At 28.0% G+C, this 13484-nt stretch overlaps 3 protein-coding genes and 2 long non-coding RNA genes across 6 annotated transcripts in view; 1 reads left to right on the top strand and 4 right to left on the bottom strand.

Moving 5' to 3' along the window:
• LOC113383387 (A disintegrin and metalloproteinase with thrombospondin motifs 4) overlaps positions 1–3392 on the top strand; it is a 48929-nt gene extending 45537 nt beyond the window's left edge. The window contains exons 10-13 of the mRNA XM_026621659.1: positions 1144–1308; positions 1384–1615; positions 2631–2731; positions 2870–3392. Of these exons, the coding sequence (XP_026477444.1) occupies positions 1144–1308; positions 1384–1615; positions 2631–2731; positions 2870–3392 (1021 nt within the window). The remainder of the gene's footprint in view (positions 1–1143; positions 1309–1383; positions 1616–2630; positions 2732–2869) is intronic.
• Positions 1–7321, bottom strand: part of LOC113383313 (dual specificity protein kinase CLK2-like) — a 66857-nt gene extending 59536 nt beyond the window's left edge. The window contains exon 1 of the mRNA XM_026621578.1: positions 7193–7321. The gene's annotated coding sequence lies outside the window, so the exon portion shown is untranslated. The remainder of the gene's footprint in view (positions 1–7192) is intronic.
• Positions 6290–7339, bottom strand: LOC113383316 (transmembrane protein 14 homolog). 2 transcript variants are annotated; one of them, XM_026621582.1, is made up of 4 exons: positions 7193–7339; positions 6854–6952; positions 6726–6773; positions 6290–6632 (listed from the first exon to the last, which is right to left on the bottom strand). In XM_026621582.1, the coding sequence occupies exons 2-4, from the start codon at positions 6927–6929 to the stop codon at positions 6424–6426; spliced, it is 333 nt and encodes a 110-aa protein (XP_026477367.1). In that variant the 5' UTR covers positions 6930–6952; positions 7193–7339; the 3' UTR covers positions 6290–6423. The 2 variants fall into 2 exon arrangements, with proteins under 2 accessions (XP_026477367.1, XP_026477366.1); XM_026621581.1 differs by having other exon boundaries at positions 6854–6945; positions 7193–7334.
• A 2543-nt stretch (positions 7340–9882) lies between these two features.
• LOC113383343 lies at positions 9883–10987 on the bottom strand. Its single transcript, XR_003367749.1, has 3 exons — positions 10857–10987; positions 10293–10544; positions 9883–10115 (listed from the first exon to the last, which is right to left on the bottom strand). It is a non-coding gene; the product is annotated as an uncharacterized LOC113383343 (long non-coding RNA).
• Positions 10988–11027: 40 nt separating this feature from the next.
• Positions 11028–13484, bottom strand: LOC113382693. Its single transcript, XR_003367680.1, has 5 exons — positions 13370–13484; positions 12986–13136; positions 12111–12294; positions 11434–11563; positions 11028–11063 (listed from the first exon to the last, which is right to left on the bottom strand). It is a non-coding gene; the product is annotated as an uncharacterized LOC113382693 (long non-coding RNA).

Here is a 13484-nt window from a genome sequence, read left to right as displayed (position 1 = left end):
GTCGCCAATTTGTAAAAAAATGTTTTTTGCTCATCGCTAGTTCGGGCGATTGCGACTTCATTGTAGATTAATAATATTTTTATCTTTTGCATTTCCGATGGCTAGGAGGGCTGAAATCATGTCAAGAATGAGGTGCCAATTTTTTGAGACCACCCACTTCATCAGCTGGCAGTTTTTACAATTTTCAACTTTTTTATTTTTTTATTTTTGTTTTGTATTTTAATAATATTATTAAACAAGTGGTAAAAAAATGGATAGTAAAAACATTCATTGCTTTCTTTTACGACACTTTAAAAATGACCTAAAATTCATCGCTCTACACTAGAATACCCCCTTAAATAAAGCAAATCCAAAAATATTATATTATTCCTAAAATTGATGATTTTAATAGTTTGGACAAAACTGATTTTATTTTTGAATTTTCTAGAAAATTAATTAAAAATAATGTGTATATTATAAAACAATCAACAGAGGAAAATAGATGCTATGAAATATATTAAGGGAGTATTCTGGTCTAGAGGCATGAATTTTCTGCGTTTTTTGAAAGGCCGTAAAAAAGCAAACAATATTTTGACTAAATTATTTCACAAATTATCAATTAATGTTTTGAGAAATTTTTGACTGTTTGAAAAAAAAGTTTTTTTCTTAACTTTTTTGACGTTGTAGAATTTTTCAAAAAGAGTAAATATCGGAATTTAGGGATGAGAGTGGTTCAAACTGAAGAAAAGTCTTCAAAGAGGAATCTGTAAAAATTCAAAGTAAATCGGTCCGGCAGAAGACGGGAAATCGTGGGTATTGTTTAGAAAAAGACAGTTGCCATAAAAAAGCGTTTGAAGTTATGCGAAGGAAGGAAACAAAGGAGCGTTATCGTGGTCAAATACTTATATATCCAAATCTAGTTTGAATTTTGAAAAATTCCTTGCTATTCTTAAATAGTTAAACTTTGAAAATATAAAAAATAGACCAAATAGTTTTTTTGAAAATTCTATACCAGAATATCCTCAAATGCACTATAGAAAAAAAACGACTTGTTCATAAAATATAGATCAATTTTACCAAATTTACCAAATCTAGTCACAATCTTCCGATTATAAAACAAAGTAATCAAATTCGATCTAAAGTATTTTTTATCTCTTCATTAAGATTGGGAGCCGTGCACGACGGCTCTCCGCCGCCAAGTTATCTGGGAGGTCCAGGCGCCGAGAAATGCCGATGGGAAGACGGTTACATAATGTCCGACTTGCGTCACACGGAACGAGGTTTCCGATGGTCGCCTTGCAGCGTCCAAAGTTTCCATCATTTCCTCAAGTCAGTAACACTATTAATAAAATATACTATAATTCTGTAATAGACCAACAAATATAAAATGAATCTTTTCCCCAGTGGGGATACTGCTTCATGTCTACACAACCCGCCACATGAAGACGAAGCTTTGGCCCGAGCTTTGCCGGGAACTTTGCTGAGTTTGGACGCGCAATGTAGACGTGATAGGGGCACTAGTGCGTGCTTCAAGGATGAGAGGGTGTGCTCCCAATTATTCTGCTTCGATGCAGCGAGTGGGTACTGCGTGGCCTATAGGCCTGCTGCAGAAGGGTCACCATGTGGAGATGGACAGGTGAGGGAAGACGACTGATAAAATTACTTAATTAATATTAATTTAGAAAATGAAAATTTTTACATTTCTCGACGTTTTGAAGGTTTCTGAACATTTTGGCATACTTTAGAAAAAACGGATGTATGTGTATGTGTGTGTGTGTGTGCTTGTATGTATGTGTGTGCGGATACAAATTTTCGTCGACGATTTCGGGAACACGGATGAAGCAATTTGAATAATTCAAAAAACATTCGATTCGTATTGTTAAGGAGTCGTGCTGATTAGTTTTTAGCGGAGGCAGGTCTAGTCGTTCCGAAGATATGGGACAAAAAGTGCCAAAAACGGTACCTCAGTTTTTAAGAGAACGGAGCGTCCGATTTGAATAACTCAAAAAACATGTTACTTGTAGTGACAAGATGAAGAATTTATTTTCATGAAGGCAGGTCTAGCGGTTTCGGAGATCTGACAAAAAAAGTAAAAAAAAATGCCATTTGACGGTCAAAAATGATCATTAGACATATGCACATCAAATTATCAGATATTTTATAGAGATTTTAACAATAAGTATAAATTTTGTTTACATTCCTATGGGTTCCGTACCAATGTTTATCCGTTAGACAGCGACGCGGCTTTATTTTGTCTCTATGCAGTTAAAGCAGTACGATGGCTTTGAAAGAAAGTTCAGATCTTCCAAAATATGTCAAAATAAAGAAAACAGTTTTTTATTCAAAAAAAAAATATTTTTTTTAATTTTTTTTGTTCAAAAAAAAGTAATTTTTTGTCCAATTTATAGTTTCTCTAAAATCTTATGTTTTCGAAGTAAAATTTTTTCAAAAATGCTAATCGTTTTTATAAAAATAATAATTTTTGGTACGGGAAGTTCCAGCAATTTGCCTTAAGGCACGATGCTTTAATTGCCTTAAGACAGAATTCCACTTACAGCTAATTTTATTACTTTTATTATATGTACTTGTTAAGAATAAAATTGACAAAGGGCTTACTTTTGAATAAACAATATTTTATATTTTCTATATAGCACTGTCTGGATGGTCGCTGTGTAGCAGAACACGAAAATATAATTCCTGATTATTCTCAGCACACACCAAGTTATATAAGACCACAGACGAGTCAGTTTAGGTAAGATACAAATAATTCATTTAAAAAACACCGATGAGATGGATAAACAAAATAAAAGATTCGAAATTATTTTATCTCTGATTTAATCCAAAAGTCTAGAATTGTTATCAAGTTCCTGGTATATTTTTAATCGTTTAGGTACACTACAGAAGCTTATCAACCACAAAACACGAACCCGCCACAAACAACAAGGAATTATGCGTCCTATTATACAAGCACCGAAAGACCAACCACACAAAATCCTTATGCCTACTTCCAAAATCAATACAGTCCCACAACTACCAGACAACCACCCGTTATCAATTTCCATTATTACAGTCAGAATCCTCACAGTTCCAGACAACCTTTTTATCAATACTCAACTACGAGAAATCCATATGATTTCCATGATTTTGGTCAGCCACAATCTCAGAGGGCGCCGATAGAGCAATCTAGGAACCAAGCATATGAAAATTATTTGAAGAGATTGTCGCAATCAACGACGAGGAATCCTTATAATTTTGACAATTTCGGGAAATCTTACACGAAATCTACGCCTAGTCCTCAACAATTGGGAGGGCAACATGGAAATTATTTGAAGCGGTCTTATGACACGCACTTCTACTGGGACCCGAGCGAAACTAATCAAAGAAATGCTACAAGACTTCTGATAGATAAATAGATGTAATTTTAACAAATTTGTGCAAACGCTGGCATCAAATTATAAAAAAAAAACTTATAAAATCAATTTTAAAACCTGAATATATTAGGCTAAGACTATCCGTACCAAAATATTTTAGCTGGTAAATTTTTTGACTGAAAAATAATCAAGAAAATTCTAATTTCATTCATGAACAGTTTATAAATGAATATCGTACTTAAGACTTTAATTATTATTTAATCAAAAATATTTATATTATTTTTTTGAGTCTAGATGTAAGTCTAATTTAACTTAATTTTTTTTTAATTATTTAAGTGACTATTTAATTTTATTTCAAAATCCAACGAATGCACAAATTTTGCTAAGAATCTTAAGAAGGAAAGATGTTTCGCTACCACGGGCTACCATATGTAGTGCGGTAAGAGAAAATTCAATAATAAAAGCATAAACTTTATACTATTCACAAAGAACTATGTGTATCTTCATTTTCAAAATTTCTTGTTCTGGACCGCACCTTCACTATCAACTATACGATCCTTTCGCCTAATTCTACAAGTATCTGCAAAGTCTACTCCTCTTCACTATCTTAATTAATAAAAATTCTCTCATTGCTAGCTAATATTAAATTGCTTGATATGTATGATGTAAATACATAGCACAGAAAGCAAATATTATGTAACTTTGATTACATAAAATGATCTATATCACTGTCTTAAGCAGAAAAACTAAATTTATATATTCTAGTTCATCAACTTCCGTACACGCATGACAAATAGGAGAAAGCATCAACAGTCTCTACTTCTGTACTAAACTAAAACACTTAACACAAAACCACAAAATGAAACTCTATCCTAAACCTATCACTTGATTTATACATTATCTCTAATTCAAATGAAAGGCATATCCAGGAAGCTCAAAAATACTAACTGATCAGTTGTACATCTTTGAAACAAAATTTACTTGATCCTGGACTAATAATGCCATTCTATTCATATATACATATATAAATTCTCACTAATAAATATTTCTTTCAGATGTCTCACTGCCATAATTTTTTTCAGGCTAGTTTCATGAATAACATATTCTGTGTCAGTAAAATTTAAAAAATCTTTATTTCTTTGAAACCAAGATTTTAGTAGTACAGTAATTAATATTGTAGCAGAAACGTAATTCATTTAATATTTTAAATTTTGTGATAATTTTTCTAACACAAGTTAATATAATTTAAAATTCTGAATTCGCTATGTATTTCTTATTTATTCTACTTCGTAGTTAAATAATTTCACATCATTTTCGTAGTTCAGTCTATAATCAAAAATATTTTATCTTGAAAATATATTTAGCATATATATAATCTACTAATTCATATTTTTTATTTTACAGCGGGAAGTAAAACACAAAATGGAACTGACATTATTAAATTTTCTGCAGTAATTAATATTTCAAGATTGAGTGAAATCTGAAGAACATTAATTTAATCAAATTAAATGTACTTATAATGAGTTAAAAAAATATTTATCAATGTCACGATATGTAAAATTTAATCTACTTTAGTTCCCAAATCGTGATCCCACCATCTTAACTAGAAGTAATGTATGATCGATATCTTAATTTATCTTAACTCATTTATTATTCGTCAATTAATTGTGTAAGATAAACACCTTCAAATGTTACGTAATGATATTGTCTTTTCAAAAAGTATTTAATACCATTTTCTAGATTTGTTTTGTTGAACATGTACGAGTATATTATGTATTTTTTATTCTTCTTTCAACTACATATAGTATTATTGTTTAATTTAAAATATTTTTATATTTGTTTTGATGAATTTGGTTAGATCCTGATAGTTAAATAAAATATAGAATCAACCCTTGAATAATATTCAAGTTTGTTAATGTATTTTTATTGATTCTGTATCTTAATCTCTCAAAAGTTGTGAATACCAATAGAATCATTAATTAAAGAAATTTTTGAAATTAAAATTAGTTATATATAGCATTGTATTATATATGTAAAATAGCTTGTATGAATTATTGAGTGACTGTAAATGTATCTGCGTGTGGAATTTGTGAAATAGATATTAATTAATATTTAGTATTAAATTGATGTAACAAGTTCCAATAATGATCTGGACAATATTTTAACTAAATTTACATGACGACTGTTGAATATAATTTAAATATTAATTTAACGATAAATATTATATTTTCAGAATATATATTAGTAGTAGATAAGGCAATAGTTTGATGAACTAATTTATATATGTAATTGCAATATTGTTTCATGAAATCAACTGTTATGGAGTTGTACAGATCATTTTGAAAATAACAATCATTTATTATCATATTAAAGTATCTATATATGATTTGTTTTAAAATTCAATTATTACTTTATTATAAAAATATGTAAATTGGTTCATGCAGAACATCAATTTATCTGTTTTTGTTAATATTAATCAATTGTGATTATGGTTTGCATAATTTATCAATTAAAGATAATAAACATATATTTTCTGAAAATTTAATAATAATATATTATACACTTTATTTACCATTTGACAAGTTCAAAAAAATACTCATTTAATAACTGCCCTTTAAAAATCAATTTGTTGAGCAATATGTTATGATTTTGCCAAATAAAAAATAATTGTAAATTGGTATAATAAAATGTGATAAGGTTAATGAAATATTAGGCAAGATTTGTTATAAGAACAAATTCTGTAAACATAGAATGTTTATCAGAATTATGATATTACCGAAAATATGTATAACATAAATAAATAAAATGAGAAATTTATTTTCTGCTGTATTATTTAAGGCAAATATAAATAAAAGCAAAATTATATTTGTATTTTGCTAATGTTTACTGTATGCAGTTACATATTTTCTTTAAAAAAAATACTTGATATTTTATGTGGATTTATATATTACACCATTCTACACTAGCAATACACTGGAAAATAAGTTTATATATTAATTTGTACATATACTTTACACCATTATATAAGATTATGAAAACAAATGCCTCATTTAATACTTTCAAGCATTAATAATTATTTTCCAATGACAGGCAATCTGGTGTGATGTTCCATTAAACCTCGCACCAGCATAGCACACGACATCAAGCAAATAACTCCACCAGGCATTAATTTGTTCATATTTCCTTGCCACCTGGCACCCATCATAACGGCTAATGCAAAAGTTGTTCCTAGTTGCAATAATGGTTTGGGTGGAGATCCAGAACTCAAATAGGCTCCGTACCCTAAAACATTGATGAGTCATATCAAATGAATCTGAATGAATATCGCAAATCGCAATAATCACTAGATCTAGTTACAAATATATGTATACATACCTAACAGTGATCCAAATAATAATCCAGCACCAAGTGATGGGACAGATCCTAGTGGGTAAAGACGAATGCAATTGTTATTGTGTATACAAATGAAAGAAAAACTATTTTATATATTTCATAAAACATACCTCTACTAACGTATCCCATCACACCACCAGCGGCAACTGTGGCTGCATATGCATAGCCAATTAAATCAGCAGGCATTTTGTTTAATTTTGCACTAAAAACTTCAAGTAATCACTATTCAATAATTGTCTTCTCTAAGTCTAAAGCTTAATATATATAGTTAAAACGTTTAGAATCGCGGTGATCCGAGTGTTTTTGAATGTTGCGCAATATCTAATGCATACATTGTTCAATGCGTACATATACAGAATAAAAATTTATATTGGAGATGCTATAACCTTATCACATATCAAACATAATAAAAAATAGTTCAGAAATAATTTCCATAGATTGTTACATACCTGGATAATCTCCGCAGATGATGTCAGCTCCGTTTATAATACACAAAAGCACAATTATTATGGGACTTATATCGTGGGAATTAATTATATTATTAAAATTCACTACGTTAAGAATAATTAGATTATTACTTTGCACAAATGAACAGCATGCTCAAAATGTCAAATTGGATGAACTAAACTCAGTTACGAACCATCAAGCACCAGTGCCAACATAAGGTACGAAACAATTACGAAGAGAGCGCGATTTTCAAACTTCAAACTTAACATCATCGATCTCATCACCATCAAAGATTTCAGCATTTGGAAATCAGCATTAATGCATACTTCTATTAATATATGTATCAGAACTTGTCTCATTATCTCGGAACTCAATTAGAAATTTATTTATAGTATCACTTATAGTGAATTCATTCATTTCATGTGATTCAACTACATTCACATGAAATTCTAATGGATTTACATGGTATTTTCTTAGATTTATATGTATATATATATATATATATATATATATATATATACACATTTAATTTTTTCATATCATCCCCAAGTGACCTTGACTCATGATGGTCAGTCGTCGAAGAATGTCCTTCCAGTGTTAGCAGGCGGAAACTCTTCGTCGCCGTGGCCGCAACGGTTAGAGCGCTAAACTAGACTCTAATCAGAAGGAGGCTGGTTCGAACCCGAAGGGTGCATTTGGGGTTTTTTATTTGGCAAGTTAAATGGCGAGGGAGGTATGTGAAGATATTGTTAAGACATGTACCAAAATCAATCAAATGTTGGCAGCGACGGGGTGGGTGAGGTCGTTAAATGGCTTCGGTCGCAGTGGCGATTGTTCTCGTTTTTGGATTTCGAGTTCGAATCTCAAAGGAAATTTATTAAGTATATTAGTTTAGTTTTTCAATAAATTTTAAATAAACATTTAAATATTGCTTGAAATATATAAATAATAGTTATAAATTATAAAAATTATAGAATTTGACACTTTTTAATTCAAAGTATTAGTATTCCTTAGTAATTAGGCAAGATAAATAATTAAAAATTGATAAAAAAATTAAGGATAGTGTTGGTCAATATCTTAGTCAATTACTAAAGAATTAACAACTATATCTACATGAATCATTATATATGACCTAGTCACCTTGATTTGTATGGGAAATAAATATATAAATGTATATATTGCTTTTACCATCATTATATATGAGCTAGCTGCCTTATTATGTATGAAAATTTGATATATATATATATATATATATATATATATGATATTTCTTCTAAGCCTGAATCTACTAAGATTCCAGGGCGATTGATTGTAAATATTGATATTCCTTCAAAACCGTGACCATAATTATATTTATAATAGCGTATAAAGCGATATATAAATGTATATATTGATATTTCTCCTAAGCCAGGACCATCATTATATTTAAAAGAGTATAAAGGAATCCAGTAAGATTTCTAGATTCATAGAGGCGATTGCATGCAGCGCCTCTATGCAGAATCGTTCCCACTTTGGGAGGAACTAACGTCAAACGTTTGACAGTTCTTGCGTGAATAGGAATCCAATAAGATTTCTGAGCTCCTACGGTGATTGCTTGCAGCGCCTCTATGCAAAATTGTTCCCAGTTCGTGAGTAACTAACGTCAAGTTGAATCCACGGATAGGAAGAGCCGACATCGAAAGATCAAAAAAAAGGAATCTTATTGGATTCCTTTATACGCTTTTATATGAATTCAACTTGATGTTAGTTCCTCACGAACTGGGAACAATTTTGCATAGAGGCGCTGCAAGCAATCCCTTCTATGAATCTAGAAATCTTATTGGAACAAATTAATTTAAAAAATTATTAATAAACGATTTTTGAATAAATTAATGAGTATCATATAAAATAAAATTGATGGATCTTTATGTATGATTATAATTAAGTAAATAAAATTAATTATAGAACTACTAATTATAGTTTTCCAAATTATTTATGGTTATTAATTATTGTTTGCCAAAAGCAACCTGAAAAATTCTATAAATTACACGTTATATGTTTAAAAATAATCAAATTAAATTACTTAAATATGTATTTATATAATTACAAAGTATTACAAATATACTCATATGTAATTAGCAAAATCATAATGTTTTAAATATTTAATGATAATAATATAATAATTATATACATTCATATATCTAATTTCATTATTACTACACGAAGTTTTTAAGTCTAATAATGTACAATTCAATATATATATTTATATATCCAATTCCCATACAAACTAGGACAGCTAGTATATATAAACATGTATAAATCAATATATACATGTATATATCCAATTCCCATACAAACTAGGCCAGCTAGTATATATATAATCATGTATAAATCAATATATACATTTATATATCCATTTCTCAAACAAACTTAGGCAGCTAGGCCATATATAATCATGTATAAATCAATATATACATGTATGTATCCAATTCTCATACAAACTAGGCCAGCTAGTATATATATAATCATGTATAAATCAATTGATTTATACATGATTATATATATATACTAGCTGGCCTAGTTTGTATGAGAATTGGATATATACATGTATATTATATTATATAGTATATTAATATATACATTTATATATCCAAGGTACAAGAACAACTTGCTTTCCACATTATAATATTCATGCTCAGATATTTTATCTTCCTTATTTGCCCTTCATCTGATAGATTTCACCAAATTGTTTTAAATTGATTTTATTAAGAGGTGTTTGTGTAAACAAAGTGTCCATGGGGTCTGTGAGAAACTGCAAGATATATAGTTATTAGTATTCCAAAATCATGCTGTCCATTGTAAGATTCAGAACTCGGGAATCAGGATTGTCTAGTATTCGCAGAAAATCTGGATAGCTACTACATCGCTCTACAGTCTCAGAATCTCCTGTAATACAACAAATTTAGCTTTAGTATTGAATAATAAAATGTAAATATTTAGTAATAAATAATAAATAATAAAATGTAGCATCATCAACAACATTATGAACTATATCATTAAATAAAACATATACAATATTGATGGCTATTAATCAAATATTTAAAATAAATGTTTGAAATTTACCTGACAAAATACGAAGAGATCACATCTATGTAAGCTCAACATTGAGTAATTTATTGCCATAATATTCATCAAATCTGAGTTCTATTTTGACCATTTATTCATTAATGTGCATTCATCATATCATTTCATATTTATTGATTAATTTGCATTCATTTACTTGAAATATTTATTTGTTAATATATTTCAATTGTCACCTGCGTGTTCTTTGGCAGTAAAAAGGTATAAATAAACATTATGATTTCCAAAACATTCCTACAAATTACAATATAATTATAAAAGTTACATTGGCTCAATCTTTCTGCCTGAAATGCATTTAACTATATTATTTTAAATATTAAATATAAGAAAATAAATAAAGAATAAAGTTTTCTTAATAACGCAAGAAGATATAGTTACAATCTGGTCTTTCATATTATATATATATATATGTTTATATAAAAAAGAAATCTTGCTTCCACAAGTTTGCCATGAATGTATTTAAAAGCTTGAAGGCTACTTTATTTATAATATAATTATTATTCTTCATTCTCGTATTATAATTCATATAAATAATTATATAGTTACCTATATTTATATTTGAAAAGAGTATCATTTGAAAATCAGACTTGGTCTATTCAAGGTAATGGTAACCTTTAATTAAAGTGTCACACTCGGTTTAAAAACATTCTTCCATTAATATATGTATCAGGACTTGTCTTACTTGCCTCATCGAAGTACAGAAATAAGTCTCTGTTACTAGAGTTTATATATTTGCAAGTGGAGTCCATAACACTATAAAATATAAATATATACTGTATACTTCTTTGTGAAACATATATATTTTATGCACTATCTTATTATTATATCTATTATATCTATTATTTAAAGCATATCAATAACAATTTTCAATAAATTGTAAATTAATTACAACTCAGTAGCATTTTTGCTTCAAAGTATTTGATGGAACAAAAAATTAATTTTCATTATAAAAAAGGATTGTAAGTATAAACCTGATTTACTAGAGAATTTATTTAGAGTTAGTTAGAGTGAACAATTCACTCGAAATACCAATATGTATGCTTGATATTTTCTTAGATTATCGCGAGCAAAATTTACTTTTGTACAAACTTCTGTTAAATAAAATATATAAATATCTTCTTACCTTTGAAATCAATTCATTTGTGATTTCATGTGATCACAACTGATGTTTAATATACTGGCATTACTAGTTTGATTTATCAATGGCATTTATCATGTCATTCTATTCTATTCACACATTTTCTTGGAATTACCTATAATAGAAATATTTGGGTTGTAATAATGAATAATGAAATGTTATATTACTGGCAAAATTAATTAAATAATAAAATATATCATATGAAGAAGTATCATCATACGAAAGTAATAGTCAAACCATTCTTATTTTTAGCAGTAAAGCTCCTATGAATTACTTTATTATTATAAAAAATTATATTAATTCAAATCATTCAGTATTAAATTACTTAAATGCTTGTAATTATACTATTTTAAATATTAAATATTTAAAGAATAAACTTATTTTTGTAATGTTAATTGAGTAAAATATTAAATATTTTACATTTGCTTTTTGTTTACGAAGTTACATCTATTTTCCTTTCTTAGTTGTGTGATTTATCTATTGTATTTGTAGGTATCATAAGAAAAAATACATGGTTACTATCTGGTCTTTCATCTGCATGTATGTAAAATGTTAACGTCTCCACAAGATTGTATAAATGTATTTAGATGCTTGAAGTTTTCTTCTCTTATAATATAATTCTTCATTCTCATTTTGTAGTACATGCACAAAATTATAGTTACCTATATTTATATTTTTAAAGACATCATCATTTGGAAATCAGCATAAATAATGCATACTTCTATTAATATATGTATCAGAACTTGTCTCTTTATCTCTGAAGTACAGGGACAATCCTGTTACCATCCCAAACAATTATAATTCTCCAAAGTATGTATACTTGCAACAGTGAAAGAATCCATAACACTATAAAATAGAAATTCAGTGAAATTATTGTTAATAATTAAATACTTGTTTGTGAAACATACGTATTATATGCACTATATGAAGTTCTTATTATTTTTAAACTCAATTCATTCTAAAAGCATTGTAATGGTAGAAACTAGTACGTATATTATTCGAAGCACATCAATAATTATCAATTCATCGACAATTAATTAAAACTCAGTAATGCTTTTGCTTCAAAGTACTTTTGATTGAAATGAAAAAATTCATTTTTCATTATAATAAGAATTGTAAGTATAAATCTGATTTAATAAAGAATTTATCTATAGAATGACTTACAGTGAATTCAGTCATTTCATTTGATACAATTACATTCACATGAAATTCTAATAGGTTTATGTGGTATTTTCTTAGATTATTGTGAGCAAAATGTACTTTGAACAAAATTGTGTTTCTTAAATAAACTATAAGAAATTCTTATCATTTTTTTGACTCAATTCATTAAAAAATATCTGGCGTTTTATGTAAGTACAACTGAAGTTTAATATACTGGCATTACTGGCATTGATTTATAAGTTTTATTCTATACTATTATCACATGAATTGGCAAATTCATTGGAATTGTAGTTCGATATTTAAGTTTTCATATGAATAAAATTAAATTTTCTAAAACTATTATATGTAATACAATATAAAATGTTGCAAAACTTACTCAATCTTCTATTCATCATCTCTGTTTTTCTGTTTAATGTATATTTCTGGGAAGACAGTTAAATACAACAAATGGTATGCCTTTACATAATTCACCAATAATATATTTCATTTAATTTTTTCTTTCTTGTTTCCTTACAAGTTATAAGCATCTGTGAAAAGAATATAGATTTATCACAAGAAACACTAGATAGTGATCATTTTTACTATATAACTACATCGATGTAACAATTTAATTAAAAGTTTAATTTTAATAATTAACATAGAAATAAGTTTTATTAATAATCATAAAAATAGGAATTGATATAAAAAATATAATATATAATAGCCACATAACATTCCATTTGAAATATAATAATCATAATGATAATCAATTTGTACTTACATTGAGGTTAAATGAATTCGTTATAGTCACACCATACATTGTGCACGAGTAACATTACACTTTCATATATAGATTCTGACGTTTCTGTTCGCCTGATACTTCGAAGCGATTACAG

The sequence above is a fragment of the Ctenocephalides felis genome, unplaced genomic scaffold (assembly GCF_003426905.1).
Source record: "Ctenocephalides felis isolate EL2017-DRISC unplaced genomic scaffold, ASM342690v1 CF-g0.4_SCAFFOLD_03570, whole genome shotgun sequence".
In the NCBI taxonomy this organism is placed as follows: Eukaryota; Metazoa; Arthropoda; class Insecta; order Siphonaptera; family Pulicidae; genus Ctenocephalides; species Ctenocephalides felis.
This window is presented reverse-complemented; position numbering and strand designations above follow the sequence as displayed.

Excerpts from the sequence above, each read along its gene's own strand:
- LOC113383316 (XM_026621582.1), bottom strand. The coding sequence starts at position 6,929 with ATGCCTGCTGATTTAATTGGCTATGCATATGCAGCCACAGTTGCCGCT. Across the intron at positions 6,774-6,853 it reads GATGGGATACGTTAGTAGAG|GATCTGTCCCATCACTTGGT; the intron begins GTATGTTTTATG and ends TTTACCCACTAG. Across the intron at positions 6,633-6,725 it reads ATTATTTGGATCACTGTTAG|GGTACGGAGCCTATTTGAGT; the intron begins GTATGTATACAT and ends TCAATGTTTTAG.